Source organism: Rhododendron vialii, chromosome 13a (genome assembly GCF_030253575.1).
Source record: "Rhododendron vialii isolate Sample 1 chromosome 13a, ASM3025357v1".
NCBI lineage: Eukaryota > Viridiplantae > Streptophyta > Magnoliopsida > Ericales > Ericaceae > Rhododendron > Rhododendron vialii.
In genome coordinates this window covers 9,465,190-9,483,013 of record NC_080569.1, presented here as the reverse complement: position 1 = coordinate 9,483,013, position 17,824 = coordinate 9,465,190, and the positions used below count along the sequence as shown (strand labels likewise).

General features: G+C 37.3%; 2 protein-coding genes across 3 annotated transcripts; one reads left to right on the top strand and one right to left on the bottom strand.

The window, feature by feature from the left end:
• Positions 1-334: 334 nt before the first annotated feature.
• Positions 335-5,245, bottom strand: LOC131314780 (ras-related protein RABE1c-like). 2 transcript variants are annotated; one of them, XM_058343625.1, is made up of 9 exons: positions 5,069-5,245; positions 4,803-4,918; positions 2,703-2,775; positions 2,493-2,593; positions 1,589-1,654; positions 1,180-1,277; positions 975-1,037; positions 798-890; positions 335-692 (listed from the first exon to the last, which is right to left on the bottom strand). In XM_058343625.1, the coding sequence occupies exons 2-9, from the start codon at positions 4,873-4,875 to the stop codon at positions 609-611; spliced, it is 651 nt and encodes a 216-aa protein (XP_058199608.1). In that variant the 5' UTR covers positions 4,876-4,918; positions 5,069-5,245; the 3' UTR covers positions 335-608. The 2 variants fall into 2 exon arrangements, with proteins under 2 accessions (XP_058199608.1, XP_058199609.1); XM_058343626.1 differs by having other exon boundaries at positions 5,138-5,194.
• Positions 5,246-11,527: 6,282 nt separating this feature from the next.
• On the top strand, positions 11,528-12,279 carry LOC131314775 (probable histone H2B.1). The gene has a single exon (XM_058343621.1). It carries the CDS (start codon positions 11,622-11,624, stop codon positions 12,066-12,068), a length of 447 nt encoding a protein of 148 aa, XP_058199604.1. The 5' UTR covers positions 11,528-11,621; the 3' UTR covers positions 12,069-12,279.
• Positions 12,280-17,824: the final 5,545 nt, after the last annotated feature.

Genomic DNA, 17,824 nt, shown 5'->3' with positions numbered 1-17,824 from the left:
TGAATCCTTCCCTTGGAATTCCAGTTGTCTATTTATGGCAACTGGTCCATCCCTCGTAGTGTTTTTGCTTCATCAATTGGCATTAGTAGACTTTGTGTGAATTATGGTTGATTCTCGGTGCTTCCCTCCATAAAATTTGTGTTCTTTGTTGCTTCAGTAAAACAACCTCACCAAACAGAGAGAGGACATGATGCAGATTGCATTGCATTTCATATCTTTGATTAAATCAAAATGATTTCTTCTCCATAATCTTGGAAAGAGGAGATATGAGGCAGATCTGCTTCACTAAGTAACACTGCTTCTACTTGCTTTCTACAGAGTGACCGGCAACAAATAATGTAAACATGTATGGTCACATTCCAAGCAAAAGAGTTAAAGTAGTTGGGAAAAATAAAAGAAAGTATCGGCAACCTTAACATAAACAAAAGAAAAGGAAAATTTTCTGCAGTAATAAGGTCGTATCTTTCACACACAGCAACCAAGTTTAGAAAGAATTGACATTTAGAAAAATTACAACCACCCATCACGGTGGTCATCACAATTGGTGTCTTCTGTCTCTTCTCCAAAGAGTAGCGTCCAAATTGTGCCATGATTCCTATCTCGCTCCTTTAAGAACCACAGCAAGCCGATTTTTGCGCAACTTGACCAGCCCCAGCTCCCGTGTCTGGTTGATTGATTCTGATCGTCTGAGGCTGGAGAACACAATTATAGTTTTCAGCATTTGATACAGAGTAATCAATCCCAAACTCAAAAGTGCCGTTTCCTTATTCACAATAGGAGACATGTAATCTAAGTACCTCTGCCCTGGAGTCGGTGTCAGCAAGCCTTTGTTTTATATCCCTTGCTATTGAGAAGAACACTTGTTCAACGTTGAGATTTGTCTTTGCACTCTGCAATAAACAAAAGCTCCATTACATAAGAGGCATAAATTATTGTCGTTTCATCTTCAAAAGAAATCCCGTATTCATACGTACAGTTTCAAAGAATTTAATGCCATATTCATCAGCAAGTGCCTGGCCCTTAGACGTTGGCACAGCCTGTAGAGATTTTAACCAACAGTGCAATGGAAATTATTCAAAGTAATGAGCTGAACTTGGAAATTGAAATCTGAAACAAATTAAGAGGAACAGAAAGGACTGGTTTGAGAAGCTGTAGAGAACTTCAAACAGAATAATTTACCCTTTTGCTCTCGTCCATGTCAGCCTTGTTTCCTACTAGTATCTTGTTGACATTGTCCGACGCATGCTGTTCAATGTTCCGAATCCAGTTTCGAATGTCTGCCAAAAGTGTGAAGCAAGATCTTCAGGAATCAGTAAAGAAAGCAAGACATACTGGTGAGAGCAGTTTTGCAAAACACCACAGATATTCACCCGATAAACCCTTTAAGGCTGGCACTAGCAATGTACATATGGAGGACTTGAATTTCGAAAAATGTTGTGGACACGGGTCCAAAGAAAGAGAATCAATGAAGCATAAAGGTTTATAGATCATCGTTAAGATATTGACACATAACAGCAAGGCCCCAGAAGAACCTTCCAAATAACAATGAAAACAGGAAGAGAAAAATGTTAAGGGATCTTCCACCTACTGTTGAAAGATGATTCATCTGTAACGTCATACACCAGTAAAATACCCATGGCTCCGCGATAGTAAGCTGGCATACAATTCAAAATTAGAAGACGGGAAAAGTAAAGGAAAAACCAAATACATGCAAAAGTATCTAATATAAAGCACTTGTAAAGCAAGAATCACAAAGATAGACTATAACTAGTTGACTACTAAAGAAAGCACCATATGAAGGACGTAGAAGCTTACAGACTTTGTATGTGCACCTTAAACCCACTGACATCTTAAGAGTACCAACGATCTGACACTGTGAGAACTAAAAGAATGATAAACATGATCCTGTGTATGGTTCTTACAGTGGACCTACTGTAGTGTACATATTCAAAATTTCATCACGTCTTCAAAGAAATGGTATGCACTAGCAAATGGTTCTTACAATTTGATTAGCATCTTAGAAGAACGGGACGCACACTAGCTGCAATGTAATTAAAGCAGTAACACCCTGAATCTTTTCCAATATTAGCTGTTCTAAAAGTGGACAGGTCTTTGAAAGCGACAGTGAACCCACTACTATTTCTTCCTCGTGTGACAAATGGTTAGGAAGAGTTTTCCAAGAGCTACACGGTAGTTCTTTTGACTAGTTTTTTCCTACATTTTATTTACATGATTCTATACTTTTCGAAAATGTAATGGAAATAATAAGTCAGTGAAAGGATCTCCTAGACCCAGGTAATCTCGAATTTGGATCCAAAATTGACGTCTTAGTGTGACCTTATCCATGTGCTTATGCTCTTAGGCATTCTTTTTCTGATCTTCTGTTTTCCTGGGTCTTTCACTGACTTATTCTTTCCACACCCATCGCACCCAAAATGATATTAAAAAAAAAAAGGGGAAAAGAGAGAATATCTTCCAAGTCAGGAACTCACCTGTGGTGATTGTTCGGAACCGTTCCTGACCAGCGGTATCCCAGATTTGAAGCTTAATCCTTTTGCCATCAAGCTCAATGGTCCTTATCTTGAAGTCAATGCTGTAAGTGGGTAATGAGCTCAGAAAGGTTAAAGGGACACCTTCCAGAGGCAAAAACAAAGCATATATATGTTTGCACAATTCAACTCAAGATGTCATAGATTGACTACCCAATGGTGGTGATAAAACTGGTTGTAAAGGAACCATCTGAGAAACGCAAAAGAAGGCAACTCTTGCCCACACCTGCAAAGCGATCAAGAGAAGCAGATCAAAGAAACATTGGACTATGGGTATTACAAAAGCTCAGAGAATCATGTAACAATAATCATTTCCAATTGAGGCTGCAGTAAACAGGTATCTATCAAACTTGGTACTGTGTGCTCAACAAGAACTCAGAAGTCAGAACATGATGGACGCAGAACCCTTGCACTAACAGGTTATATATCCCGTCACTATCCTTGTCTCAGCATTCAAATTATGCCATCATCAAATCTAAATGCTGTCTTCCAGCCTAGAATATAAAATGTTCTTCTACATAGGATTTCCATAACATCAATAGTAGAGAAGAGAAATACACTAGCAAACAACAATCACAACAGAAGGATTGCATCTCATAACCTACTCAAATCAAGTTCACCACTCTATGGCACAAAACAAACAAGCCTCCCATTTATAATTAAATTACACAGCACCCCGTCTCAACCAGGTGCAAGTGCAACCATCCTTTAATGATCTGCCACCCAGCAAATCCTAGCAAATTGCTAATTAATTCAATAACATGGGATTCCCGAAGCCATTGAAAGATCGCAGTTCCATTATAAACTACATTTCAGCACTGACTTAGCAGAGAGGTAGAACAGGAAATAAGCATGTGATGACAAACGAAAAACTGCTTGCTCGAGCTCAGCCCAACTATTTGGTACCCTACTGTCCTATACAGGTTGATACAAGAAGCAGCTTTGTTTGTACACAAACAACGTCTTCTATCAGAGACCCACTATCATAGGAAATTATATGTTCCTATCCTACGCGTACACAACTCTGAAAAACAAATTGTAAGCCTGCATTGTGAGTATTTAATTCTTGCATGAAAATTTCAACATTCCCTGTCAATATCCAAGTTTTAAATGTGAGAACATAAGACAGAGTGTTTTCCTTCATGCAACGTCAAGCAGAGACCTTGTTCCACAAAAGTGCCTCTATTTTCTATTTATTGTACTCTAAATTTTGAAACTATGCACAGAATAACAAAATGTTGTATACACTATACAATGAAGCCAAAGAATCAGTAACAAAGGGTGCATATGAACATTACTTGGACGTTTGGTAACATATTAAAATAGTTAAGCAAAGAAAGGACTAAAAAGTTGATGTTCCAAACAAGTATGTGTGTGTCGTGCGGACACTAGGTTCTCAAGTGTGTATCGAAGCCCAAGCAGGAGGATGGCCCACCTAGTGTCCATATGGATGCATGATTGTGGGCCCATTTGAGCTACCATTATGTTATTTCTCCTTTATTATTTAGGATTCATCCATTTCATTTTGTTATCTAGCTTTTATCGTATTGGAAAGGTAGGATTTATCTTGTTAGATTATGATTATCTTTTATTTTGGTTGTTATCTCTTGGGCCGCTTTAAAGGACTCCTGCAGGAAGTTTATAAATTATCGATTGAATAAAAATCTTCTGGTTCTCTTGAATTAGTTTGGATTGTCATTCTCCCCTAGGTGGGGAATCCTAGGGGTCGTATTCCGGTTCCACAACAGTGTGGCTAATTGATACTTTATATTGGTATATATCTGGCCTTTCCCATGTATGACATCCAGAATAGGTAAAGAACATAAAACGTATTTGAATTGGGGCCTAACAATGTGAGTGCTTGTGCATGTGTCGCTACTCCCTAGCATATTATTTTCTTTTCCCGTATCTCCAATTAACAGCATTATTATTTTGTCTTTACTGATGGCATCAATATATACCACCATCTACACAAGTTGAAATATTTTCTTCCATGATGGACAATTCACACAACAAATGCATCAAAATGTTTATTGACTTATAAGTGGGTAAGCAACTTGGAACAAAGAATCTGAATCCAACTCGATCCTTCCAAAAACCAACTTTTTAATGCCTCAATTACACCAGACTCCAAACAAATCGCGACCACAACACCACCAACCCATCTACCTAATCTTATATCCCCAAATTCACGACGGAGATTCATAAAAGAAAACACATTTCGCACGAGAAGAAAATTGAAATAACACGTACCGCTATCTCCGATCAGGAGGAGCTTGACGAGGTAATCGTAATCAGCTCTAGCCCTTGCAGGTGGAGCAGCCATTGGAGAATCGATCCGAACACCCTACCACATGCAACACGTACACCTATTCACAAAACAGGAAGAAGAAAAGGAAGAAAAAAAAAAAAACGCAACATCAAAATCAGATACAACAATGAAAACAAGAGAGAGAGAAAGAAAGAGATCGAGCATGGAGGAGGATGGAGATCTAGAGAGAGAGTCTGGTAACGTTTACCGAATGGGAGGGGAGGAAACGAGGTTGATCGATGGGATGGGGGGAGGCTAAGATGCGCAGCTCCTTTACCTTCGCGGTATTTGGCTTGACTTTTCTTTAGGGTGCGCGATGTTCCGCCTGCGCAAACTATCATTTACTACTGCTCCAGGGAGGATAGAGAAAGTGAGGAGGGAGGGTTCTCTCTCCGGTTTGGGAAGAGGAAATTATCTAGTAGTCCCCGGTTCCCGATCGACCCGCGTTAGTAGGAATGTTCGGGCGATCCAGAAGATTACAACTGGCAGTGTTAAAAATGTCTCGTTGATAGTTTGAATGATTCGTGCGCGTACGGTATGACTCATCAAAATACAGCTGTCAAGTTGTTTGAAATAGAAACCGTCAGCACCCTATCATTACCTCCACCCGAACTATCATTTGCGGTCTTGCACCAGAACCCGAATGAAGATCAATTTTGGGTGCAGTTTGGGCCCGTTCGTGAACCGCAGGCCCATCATTCCCAATATAGGAGGAGTATGTACGTGTTTGGGAAAATGACGGCCCAAGACGTGTTTTGATAATTAATATCCATCAAGAACAAGCTAAGAATATTTTTTAATGTTAAAAATGTTTTTGACGGGTGTTAATTATTCAAACACGTCTTTAGCCGTCATTTTCCCCTATGTTTTTACACATGCTAGCTAAATTCTGTGCCTAAAGGCACATTGAAATGTAATATAATCTCAACTTAAATTACCCCCAGGCTGAAGAAGAAGGGTAGGATAGGGTTAGGATTTCTAGAGAGTGTGTCTCGAGAGGATGCTTCTCGGATCAATATAAACAAGGCCCGAATTTGAATAGAAATAGAAATTTGAATACTAGGAATCAAATTTCTAAGAATTTTATTGAGTGGGAATAGAAATATAATTACTAGGAATGAAATTTCTAGGAATACAATACTTGAAGTAATTTCATTCTAGTTTTTGGATTAATTCAGTAATCTTATACATGAATCAAATTTTTTCGAAATTTATCAAAGTCAATATTTTCATGAGGTGAAAGAGGGATCATATTCTCACTCAATTCGGTAATGTGATTCATGGTCGAATGTATCGTCAAAAATCACAATCTTATTCCTGTCTCTTCCAAAGATAGGAATCCTGAGAGTGTGGCATCACATTCCTATTCATGTTCTTCCCAAACGCCGAAATCATAGAAGTATGGTGTCGCATTCTCATTACTCCTCAAGATTGCTACTATCCAAATTGAGCCCCTCCAGTAAAAACATGTGAACAATTGTTTTTATAGGATTACGAAAATGATGAATTAATAATTCATCACTTCTTATTCGGGTATCATATGACTTGAGACCAGCAATAATTGAATGGATAGGGAAATATAACAAACCACAAGTTCTCCCAAAAATTTTGAACCGGAATATTTGACAACCCAATAAGTTGGAATTTAAAAAAAAAAAAAACCATTCACCTGGGAAGTCAAGAGACTATATGCCCCATTGATGCCTCTGTTTTGTCTCTGTTTCACAATCACTTATTATTAGCATTGAAGAAGGAGCATTACCACTTTAATAGGAGTATAATCCAATCAGTGAACGCAAACGAGAGAGCATTAATATGGTTGAAGAATGATTTGTACTTTTGTAAGGTTTCTGCTAATTCATGGCTTCTATGACGACGCATAATAAATAGTCTGCTATCCGCAAATGATAATAGATTGTGGGCTCTCCGACCGGCGCGCCCGAGAGTCGTCACCCGAAAATACTCTGACCTAATCTAAGAGTAGGGAATGAGATACTAACTCAGACCGAGGACCTTGTTTTTTGTAGTGGCAGCTCCTGAATGTAAGAGTATTCATTTGAGTGGTTAGTCAAAATCGAGATAAGCGACGAACACTCAAGTTCATCCCACTACACGCACGCCCGTCCCCGAGGGAAGGTGATGAAGGCTTGCTCTCAGGCTTCCAAATTTAGTGTTAAAAATTAGGGGTCCCAAATCTTGTGTAAAATTATATAATAGGCATAAAAAATAAGTGATTGATTTTCACATTCCTCTTTTTTTTTAACTGCACTTTTTTTTGTCCTCTCATCATTTGAATTTACAAAATTAATCTTTTATTTGTATACTATTTCACAATTTGAAGAACAACGTTGTAAATATACCTCAAAATGGATCCCAAAAAAAAAAATTTACACAAAAAGAGGGAGTGCGGCTATAAAAAGAAAAAAGGGAATGTGAAAATCACTACCCTAAAAAATAAGCCAATTGCATGAAAGATTGCTTATTTAAGCGTAATTAATACTACTTTTGTAACTAATAATGGAAGAAGAGATTGTGTTTACGATAGTGATTAACTTATGCAAAATAATTTTTTTGTTTTGTCTTTATTCAATTTTTTTTTTGCATTTGTTAGTTTTACACCAAACTTTTATGTGATATGTGTGAGTAAGGATAAGAAGAATTGGAAAAGTAAAAAAAAAATTAACTTTTACACAAGTATTTTGGAAAATATCCAAAGAAAAACTCAAAAAGTCAGTTTTTGAATTTTTTCTTGAATATTTTCCAAAATACTTGTTTAAAAGTCAAAATTTTTTACTTTTCCGATTCCTCTCGTCCTTACTTGCCCATATCACAAAAAAAAATATTAACGTAAAACTAACAAATGCAAAATATAATTGAATAAGGACAAAACAAAAAAATTATGGTGTATAAGTTAATCACTAGTGTGACCGGCCTAGTGACACTTGTAAGCCCTTGTAATGATCACTGCTCGGAGAAATCTACTTTATTATGCGTTACATTTTCAAAATTTTAGATTGATTTTTTTTTTGCTCGTAGAAGTACGTAAGAGGCCCAAAAGTTGAATTTACACTTGAGTATGATTTCAATTTGGTAAATACACAAAGATAAGTTTAATGCAACATAACACTACGAGGTTTGTTTTTTTTTTTTTTTTTTTTTTTTTGGCCAATCGGTATAAGAGATCATTACATCATTTATGAAGTACAAAATATAAATCACGGGACACTGTATTTATCGTGAGAATCCACGAGATAATCAAACCCAACAACTGAACCAACAGGATAAATAAGTCAATCAGAGGGACCACAATCACTATAAGACCAACCCAACTACAAACCTCATTAAGGGAGGAAATAATCCCAACAAATACACCCACACACAGACAGAAAGATTCGAACTCCTGATCTCCTTGTGAAATATAAAAGTTATGACCAACTGAGCTAACCCCAATTGGTTTAGCACTACGAGGTTAACCATCCAAAATTATCAAATAAGTTTTGGGTACAAATGGACTCATCGATGCTAATTTCGAGTAGATTCAAATAGTGGAATTGGGTTTAAACGATGGGGACTTTTTGGTGATTGTTAATCTTTCAACAAGGAGATTGGATCTGTTGTGTACTTGTGTTAGGAAGTTTTATTTCAAAGTGATCTAGGACAAGATTCACTAGACGAATATTGGGAACCCAATCAAATTGTTGCACTCCAAAAAAATCTAATAAATGAGCATTATGTTGATGTTGCAATGTCTTGACCTTGATTAAAAAAAGAAAAATTTTAAAATCAACCCAATGGATTAACAATAGTGAGTGTGTTAATGTGTATTAAAGGATATAAAAAGTACACAGAAATACGTGTTTTTTTGTCTTCTAATGTGTTTATCGTCAGCCCAATGAACTGACAATATCAAGACCGTTAAAAAAATACTGTTAATAAATTCCTACGATCTTGTCCTACATCACAAAGGAACATCTTCTACTTAACAGGCGTACTAAAAGATCGCATATATACTACTTACAATTATGCCAAGGAAATGGTGTTCATATGATAACTCTGGCGTGAATGTGGCGCCGCCTCTGTTGTCTTGGTAAAGGGAGAACCTACTCATTTGGGCTACCCTTTCTTCTCCAATTAAGCAAAGTTGATTTTAATGCAATGGTGATATACCCATTTATGGTCCACAATTTCATTGAAAAGAAAAAATACCGAAGGGACAACGAAATCAATAAAAATAAAAACAGGGAAACAGAAGTAGAAACACAACCAAACCCACCCACCCCCCCCCCCCCCCAAAAAAAAAAAAAAACGACAAGAAGCACTGTGTTCAAAATTGTGTACGTAGACTTCGTGTTGAATGAAACCCCAGCAAGAATCTTACCATAACTAATGTAAATTGAAGAGCATTGTACCTTCATCGATAGCATGCTTTCCTTGACAAATGATTTTGAAGTTAGATATGATCCACTACATTTGGTTGATCACTTAAAAATCTTATTTGGATTTTGTCTAGCTTTAATTGAGTCTCTTGCTAGTGGATTATGGATCGATGTCCTACAGAATAGTCAATATGCGCGCAAGTTGATTCGGATACTGGGATACATAGAATTAAATTTATGGAAATTGACTTCTACATTCCTCTTTTTGCCACATACACTCCTCTTTTTTTGTCTTTATTTGGTGTAAGTTTACTCTATTACCTCTTAATATGTAAAAAAGTGAACTTATGAAAGTGTAAAAAGGTAAATTCACATGAATAAGGACAAAATCATCTATCTATCTATCTATCTATCATCAATATATTATAGAAATGTGTGTGAGCCTCTAAAGTCTCCAATCTTTAAATCCTAATTTTCTAGGTTTTTTATTTTTTATATAATATATATATATATATATATATATATATATATATATATATATATATATATATATATATATATATATATATATATATATATAAAGAGAGGAGGGGTGGTGTTGGAACGTAGGAGAGGGAGTGAGACTCTTGGGGTTGAGGGTTGAATATGGAGAAAAAAATTATTCTATGCACCTGGAATACCATCACGTGATACTTTAAAATTATTTTTCACACACGTGTATTTCAGTGCATAGAATGAGGCCAATGTTAACGTGCATCGAACACAGAACTGGAAAAAATATAAAATTATCTTTTATATCAATTAGCGTTGTGTCCGTTCGATGCACGGGAATTAAAAACCACCAATATGATTTTTTTTATCTCATGCATCGAACGGACACAGACGCTAGTTCAAATTCAAAGAGTGAAACAAACACTAGTTATAAAAGCACCCAGATTGCTGTATACGGGTGTCTAGCTGCTGTCAAACAGACCAAAATAGATTCAACATCCAAAAATCGTGAGCATCTTTTCTTTTAGTATTGGGTTAATTACAGATTATTTGCTTAAACTATCAATTTTCATTTTACCCCCTTCATCTAAAATATCCTATACTTTGCCCCCCCAACATATCATTTAGTATCACTTTGCTCCTTTTTTTTTATAACTCTTCCATCATAATTTGAACTTTAGATTCAAATATTACATGTACAGATAAACAAGTTATGTTGGAAATATTCGTCTTCACTAAGATACTAGTATAGCATTGTTTTACGACTCATATTAAAAATAATTACAAATGACGAGTGATCAAAATTATAATCGTAGTGTGCTCCATATAGCAATTAAATAATAGAGAGAAGCATGTTCCTTGAATTAGATGATGTACTTAGAAAACAATGTAAAGAATATTTATATATACATTCACAACAAGTCACATAACTTATAAATAGCAATGTCTCATTGAGAAAGAGATATTTTAGTCATGAATTACGCACACATGCATATCATGTCAAATTCTAACACTCAAATATGTACGAACAGAAAAGTGACAAAAGGGCTAAGCAATACTATAAATGGAAGATTAAGGAGACAAGGTGTAAATTATTTAGTGGAAGGGGGTAAAGTGAAAAAGAGTGATAGTTTAAGTGGGAAATCCTTTTGAACCAAACACATGGTTCAAGCGCACTCAGAGGAAGTGAAAGAAAAGAAAGGAAAGTTAAAAAAAATTTGTTCAAGTTTCGGTTGGAGAGAAAGAGGAAAGAAAATAAAGAATTAAAGTTTTGTGAATAGTACTTCTTCCGTCCAATTTTGATTGTTCATTTTAGTTATTCGTATCATTCTTTAAACACTTATATCTCTTAATCTATAATATTTTTTATAATTTTAAAAACTTTGGATTATTGACCAAATCAAGAACTATCAAATAAAATCCATAGTGTATATTTTTTAAAATTCATAATGAAAGATATAAACAATTGAAAACTGATCCGAATATCCAAAAAAGATAAATAAATAAATGAGACAGAGGGAGTAAAATTTTTCTCTCATTTTCTTTCCCTCATTTCCATCACTTTCCCTAAATTCGAAACAAAGCATAAATAAATAAAAGGCGGCAATCCAAATTGCGAAACTCCCAAATGTTCCCTCCGTTTTAAGCCGAACACCAAATCCCAAATCGCATCTCAACCGTTATCCCACTCCTTTTCTCTCACATCTTAATCCAACGGCGCATACCGAATACAAGTCAGCGATCCGCGTGATACCTCGCTGCCCAATGAAAAAGCGTCAACCTTCAATATAAAAGCACCACCACAACCCTTATCCCCTCACCGTTCCAAATCAAAGCAAATTCAGATCTCCCAATTCTATTTTCGAAAACCTAATCTCTCTCTCTCTAGATTCGATGGCGCCCAAGGCCGAGAAGAAGCCCGCGGAGAAGAAGCCGGCGGAGGAGAAGAAGACGACCGCAGCCGAGAAGGCCCCGGCGGAGAAGAAGCCCAAGGCGGGGAAGAAGCTGCCGAAAGACGCCTCCGCTGCGGCTGGGGAAAAGAAGAAGAAGAGGACGAAGAAGAGCGTGGAGACGTACAAGATCTACATCTTCAAGGTGCTGAAGCAGGTCCACCCCGACATCGGGATCTCGAGCAAGGCCATGGGGATCATGAACAGCTTCATCAACGATATATTCGAGAAGCTGGCCCAGGAGGCGTCCAGGCTGGCCAGGTACAACAAGAAGCCCACCATCACTTCTCGGGAGATACAGACGGCGGTGAGACTTGTGTTGCCTGGTGAATTGGCCAAGCACGCCGTGTCTGAGGGCACCAAGGCCGTGACCAAGTTCACTAGCTCTTGAATCCGTTCGATTGGTGGATTTGGTGTTCGAAGGTTGTTTTAATTTGTTTTGTGTTGCGTATCTAGGGTTAGGGTTAGGTGTTTGGTTGTTAGGGAAGTGGTAGTGTATAATGCTTTTGTTTTCTGTTTGGTCGGTTGTGGAATTAAACGATTGGTAGTTTCGTGATGCATCAAGGAATGTCTGATATAGATTCGATGTTCGTTTGATTTTATTCTGCTGTTATTTTGTTGATGATTGCTGCAAATGGTAATATAAATCCTCTCTTCATGGAAATAGATTAAATCTCAGGGGTGCCAATATCTCGTGTGATTTATACATAATTTCAAAGCAATTATCGCACTCTCTTAACAAAACAGTTAGAGAAAACTCAATAGACTGTTTATCTTGTGTGCCAATTTGAGAATTTTTTTGCTATATTTATCTTGTGTGTTGCATTTTCTTGTAAAGTACGGTTTTGTATTAGCAAAGCATGCTCGTTGCTGTTATTAAAACTTAACGTGATTTTCCTAACCGGAAATGTTAGCAAATGCCCAAGCAAAGGTTTGCAATGAGGGTTAGGGCAGTTGACTTCAACGAACCTTCTCTCTGTATGTGAATCAGTGTGACTGTGTTATACAGTGTTAGCATATTAAACCCTGTTCATGGCTGATTCTCTCTTCCTCTTCCACCATCAAGAAATTTGAGTTTATTGCTCACTTTTACCCTTTGTTCATCCTCTTTGTCCTCTGTTTCCCGAACGTCCCACCGACCCCGTTTGATATTGTTCCAATAACATAGCCCCAACAAAGGGAGCGAAATTCTTGGCTGCTTCAAAGCTCTGCTACTGATCGACACTACAGCTATGGGGAGGGTCTTTCTTATAACAATATTTTTGATCAAACTCCTTATAATGAGTTCTACATGTGTTGTAAATGACAAACCCACATTACCCTCAAAGAAGACCGGAGGTTTATGAATACGGCTGTAAAAATTGTTCATTGAAACGGAATAAGATGCTCTCCGGTCTAAGATGTGCTACTGGGGCTGAGGTCAGTGGGTTTCACCACAGCTTCTTTCACAGATTTAGCTAATTACAATTGCAGGGTCATCGCGTGTTGCCACTTTTTTTAATTAATCAGTCATTTGTTGCTCCACTTAGGCAGCACATTAACACAAGTAATAACAAGAGTACAAGTTGTCATCTTTAACCTAGGCTGCTAATAATTGTTGGGTTACATTCTCCCCATATTTTATAGTGTGCTTGAGCTTCAAAGGTGAATGAGCCATCTAGTTTGGGGATTATGAGCCTATCTACTCTTGACTCACTTCGATGATTTTTCTACTGATCAGATTAATCACGCATGCCTTCCATTTTAAAAGAAATAGCTAAAGAAAAAATGTGTTTGACCTATTAAACTTATTAATTTCCGAATGAATAATCTGTTAGGAATGTGCCCTAATTAATTTTCCTTTTTGAATGTTTCCTAGTGTGTTTAGAGGCGAGGCTCTTGGGCCTGCGTCAGCTGAGCTGGCTCCCACATCAGGAGTTGAGTTGGTGTTGTGTGTGTTTAAAGAGTTTATTATGCATCTCCCTAGTCAGCAATTGCCTAAGTGAGTTGGTATGTGAAATTATTATCTTGCCCCCCTCCAAAACTTCTATGGCAAGGCAAAATTTTGTTTATTATATATAGATACTTTGCGTATTTTTATATGCAAGTCTTTGAAGAGTTTATGCAAGAGTATTAGGGTTTTTAAGTCCCTAATGAGTTGTGAATACTAAATTGTTCTTGGTATCTCTTTGTTTGGGATTCAAGGGTGCTCCAGTTTGTGGAGTGACAGCTATAGCCGGCTCCATTGTAATCTTGCTCCTTGGTTATTTTAAATTATCTCTCGCTCTTCGCCCGTGGAGTATACTTTGCTTCGTGCTTTGTGCTTTGTGGAACGACGTATATCTTTAGAATCAAATAGTTGATTATGTCATGGGTTTGATGGTGCTGCTGCCTGGTGCTTTGCTATTAATTTTCTGAGTTATATTGATAAAGGGAGAAAAAGAAGGAAAACAGGTCGGGTCGAGTTTGGGTATGATTTGACACATATTTAACCAGCCTACTATTGACTCGTATTCACATGCCCATATTCAACCCACGATGGCACAATCCATTTGAACTCGCTGAAACCCGTCCATTTGCCACCTCTAGTTGCAATAAATAAACAAAACCACTCTATTCTTTTAAGGCACCAAGGAGAAGCCTATAATGAAACAGGTAAGCCTAAGTACTAGTAATAGTTTCCCGGATAAGCAGTTATGACCGTTACGGAAGTTAACCTCATCTGAGCTTCTCTCTCTCTCACTGTGTGTAATAGTTTGAGCATATATATGAAACCCATTTCAGGGCTTGATTCTTTCTCTTCCTCTTCCACGATCAAGAATCTCTCTCTCCCCCTTCCTCTGCCCAAACCTTCTTGCCTTCTTGGACACCCATATTTCCACCCTGAAGAAATTTGATTTTATCATTCACTTTCGCCCTCTGTTCATCCCCTTTATCCTCTGTTTCCCGACTGCAACACGTTTGATATCGTTCTGAGTACATACCCCAACAATTTTCTTGACACTGCTTGATTTCCAAAGAAGAAAGAAGAGAGAAATCCTCGGTAGCTTCAGAGCTCTTCTACTGATCGAAGCGACAACGATGGGGAGGGTCTTACTCCTCCAATTTGATCAAACTCCAGAGAATGAGTTCTACGTCGGCCGTAAATGCCAAACCCACATTGCTCTCAAACGAGAGCGGACGTCTCTCCATGAGGATGTACACTCTCTCTCTCTCTCTCTCTCTCTCTCTCTCTCTCTCTCTCTCTCTCTCTCTCTCCTATACCATATGACATATGCTTACAAGGATTATTCTTGAACATTATCTTGTTTTCTAAACTTTCTTGATTTGCCGTATTTGCATGAAAATTTTGTATGATTTTATTTCAGTAAACAGCTTTCTCATTCTCACTTGCTCCTTGAACAAGCGTAATTCTTACTTACAAAAATCTCAAGACTAGTTTCGTATACTAACCATTGTATTCTTTTGAAAAAATAAATTGCAGGATACAGAGCTGAATGGAGGCCTCTTTCGAACTGCGTAGGAACTCGTCTCCCTCGGAAAAAAATCTTTGAATGCATGCACGGTTTTAATTTTTTGGATAACCAAGTTTTCGAACCTATTATCGTTTCTCCCATTTTGATAACCTCTAGAGTAGTTTCTGAAAAATGCGAAACTTGATGTCCTTATATTTTATGCTATTGGAAGAAAACATACTAGTTTGAATCAAAGACAAATTTAGACTCCATTTGTTTCGACCTGAGATATTTTCTATTTATTTTTAGGTTCGATTAAAATAGTTTAGTATTTTTTTTAATGGAATCTTTTCCATCATAAGGGCAGAACAATCTTCCCCTCTAAAATTCTGTAAGTTGTTTTCGCTATTCCTATGTATCCTGGAGTATCCAGTCCTCGACCCATTCCGATTTCCATACCCCATCGAAAACGTTTTCTACGATGTCAAACATTTTATGTCGAAACTAAATTTTATTTCAACATTTTCTCGATGCATTACGCATATGCAGTATCAATTGGCACTCACTTGGGGCAGAATCGAATCGAAGGGTTGGAAACTACGTGGCAGCAGAAATTTACTGTAACAATTGCGGCAATCCTTTGGGGTTCCACTTCGTAAGACTATCCACCTTTCCGACTTCTTTCGCAATTCCATGGTTTTTGGTTGATAAATAAGTCTTTCTAAGCAAACACTAAATCCTGCAGATTGAAGTTCCAAATGACGCTGTCTATATGAGAGTGAAAGCGAAGCAAATCTTACTGCGCGGGTAAGTATTCTATGGCCAACCATTTCATGTAACTCTCACCAAAGTTCTTCTGTGCTGTAGTTATTTTCATTGTTTTACTTTTCGCTGAACTACACGAAAATTTTCCAGGTCTAAGCTTTTGCTTTGGGATGGAAACGAAATCGTTCCTGTTCCTGCTTCTGAATCTGAAGATGAAGTTGAGGAAGACGAGGTTGATGAAGATGAAGTTGATGAAGATGACGATGAGGTTGATGAAGATGAAGTTGATGAAGATGACGATGAGGTTGATGGAAACGACGACAACTGAAGGACACTTTTGATCCCATGCACAAAAAATGAAAGTTTCATGCACTGAATTCTTAATCGTCTGTTCTGCATTTTTTATCAATTTCTGTTTAGGAAATCTCTTGTTGCATGAAAGAACTAGAAAATAGCAGCCAAATAAATGACTGCAAGGAAATTTGATTGTTCACTTGAGAACATTCACACACACAAAAGGCACACGATTTTTGTTAGATTCGTGGGAAGATTATTCGGGCACTTTTTTTTCACGGAAAAAACAAGAAATTTGTTCCTGAGTATAAAGTCCGGATGTATTTACCGTTCGTGGCATAATTAAAATGACCATATGTCAGTGAAGGCTTGGCCGAATCACGTTTCGTTGAAGAAAACATGAATGATCAACTTGAGTTCTTTACATAAACGACAAAAAGACTTACTAAATTAAGAACTCGAATCGTCACTAAAATTAATATATCATGATGAGTCTTACTTTGTGCTGTGCGAAAACAATAAGAGGTCATCACTTTAGAGGATCTTAATTCTTATAGTCCAAAAACACATAAGAGATCATACCGTGAGAGCCTGATAGGAGTCTAGTTCAAATGATTAGTAGCATTGAATTCGATCACTCTTCACCTCTTTTATTACCAAAATCATCTAAAAAGATAAAAGCAACGTGCTCTCTCTCTCTCTCTCTCTCTCTCTCTCTCTCTCTCTCTCTCTCTCTCTCCAACCTAGCAAAAGCTACTTGGGTTTCGGCTGAAAGAACGTACACTTATTAATCAGAGTTTAGATTGATGTATCATAAGCTTCGTGTACTAAAATTTCTAGCTGTTTTGGTATATCTTTGTCTGTAGTGTAAATTTGGTTCGAATTTGGCCAGTAGTTTTTGTTTAAAATTCCTTAATTTTGTCAATCCAAAAAATTGACCAAAAGATTAAAAAAGAGAGAGTATACAGAACAAAAGGTTTAACTAGAGATGAAAAGATTATTAAAACAAACTAACCTTTTTACACATCTCAAACAAAACCTTAGAGCGAGAGAGCGGGAACTCTAATAGAAAAGAGAAAGTCTACTAACATGACACATTAAACAACCATTCATACAACACGATTGTATGGCATCATTTCATTGGCGTATGGGCTTAAACAATGGAATTGCAAAGCATTTATTCACCAATAGAATAGAAATACTGGTTTGCATTGGTTTTTCCGGTGTGGTGTACACATAGCAAGCAAGGGCACTTTTGATAATTTCAAAATATTAGGAATCCTTCACAAAAATGAAACCTGTTGTGACAGTTATGGCAGTTAAACTCCAACGAAGCTTCTCTCTCTCTCTGTGTGATAAGCATACTCCAGAATTCTCTTCCTCTTCAACCGTCAAGAATATCTCTCTCTCTCTCTCTCTCTCTAACATTCTTGAACACCCATATTTTCACCATCAAGAACTGTGAGAGTTGATCATTCACTTTCTCCCCGAGTTGTTCATCCCATTTGTGCTCTGTTTTCCGTACAATCCCATATTAGGTAGTATTGTTCCAACTAAGTAGGGAACAACAATGGGGAGGCCAAGCCCACATTGCCCTCTTCACAGACTTGAATTATTTCACTGTAATCTCTCTCTCTCTCTCTCTCTGCAATTT

Bases quoted from the DNA above. Each gene is read 5' to 3' on its own strand.
- LOC131314775 (XM_058343621.1), top strand. From the start codon at position 11,622: ATGGCGCCCAAGGCCGAGAAGAAGCCCGCGGAGAAGAAGCCGGCGGAG.
- LOC131314780 (XM_058343625.1), bottom strand. From the start codon at position 4,875: ATGGCTGCTCCACCTGCAAGGGCTAGAGCTGATTACGATTACCTCGTC. The intron at 2,594-2,702 runs GTAGTCAATCTA...ACCCACTTACAG, and splicing joins AGTTTTATCACCACCATTGG to CATTGACTTCAAGATAAGGA. The intron at 1,278-1,588 runs GTAGGTGGAAGA...CACTTTTGGCAG, and splicing joins AGATGAATCATCTTTCAACA to ACATTCGAAACTGGATTCGG.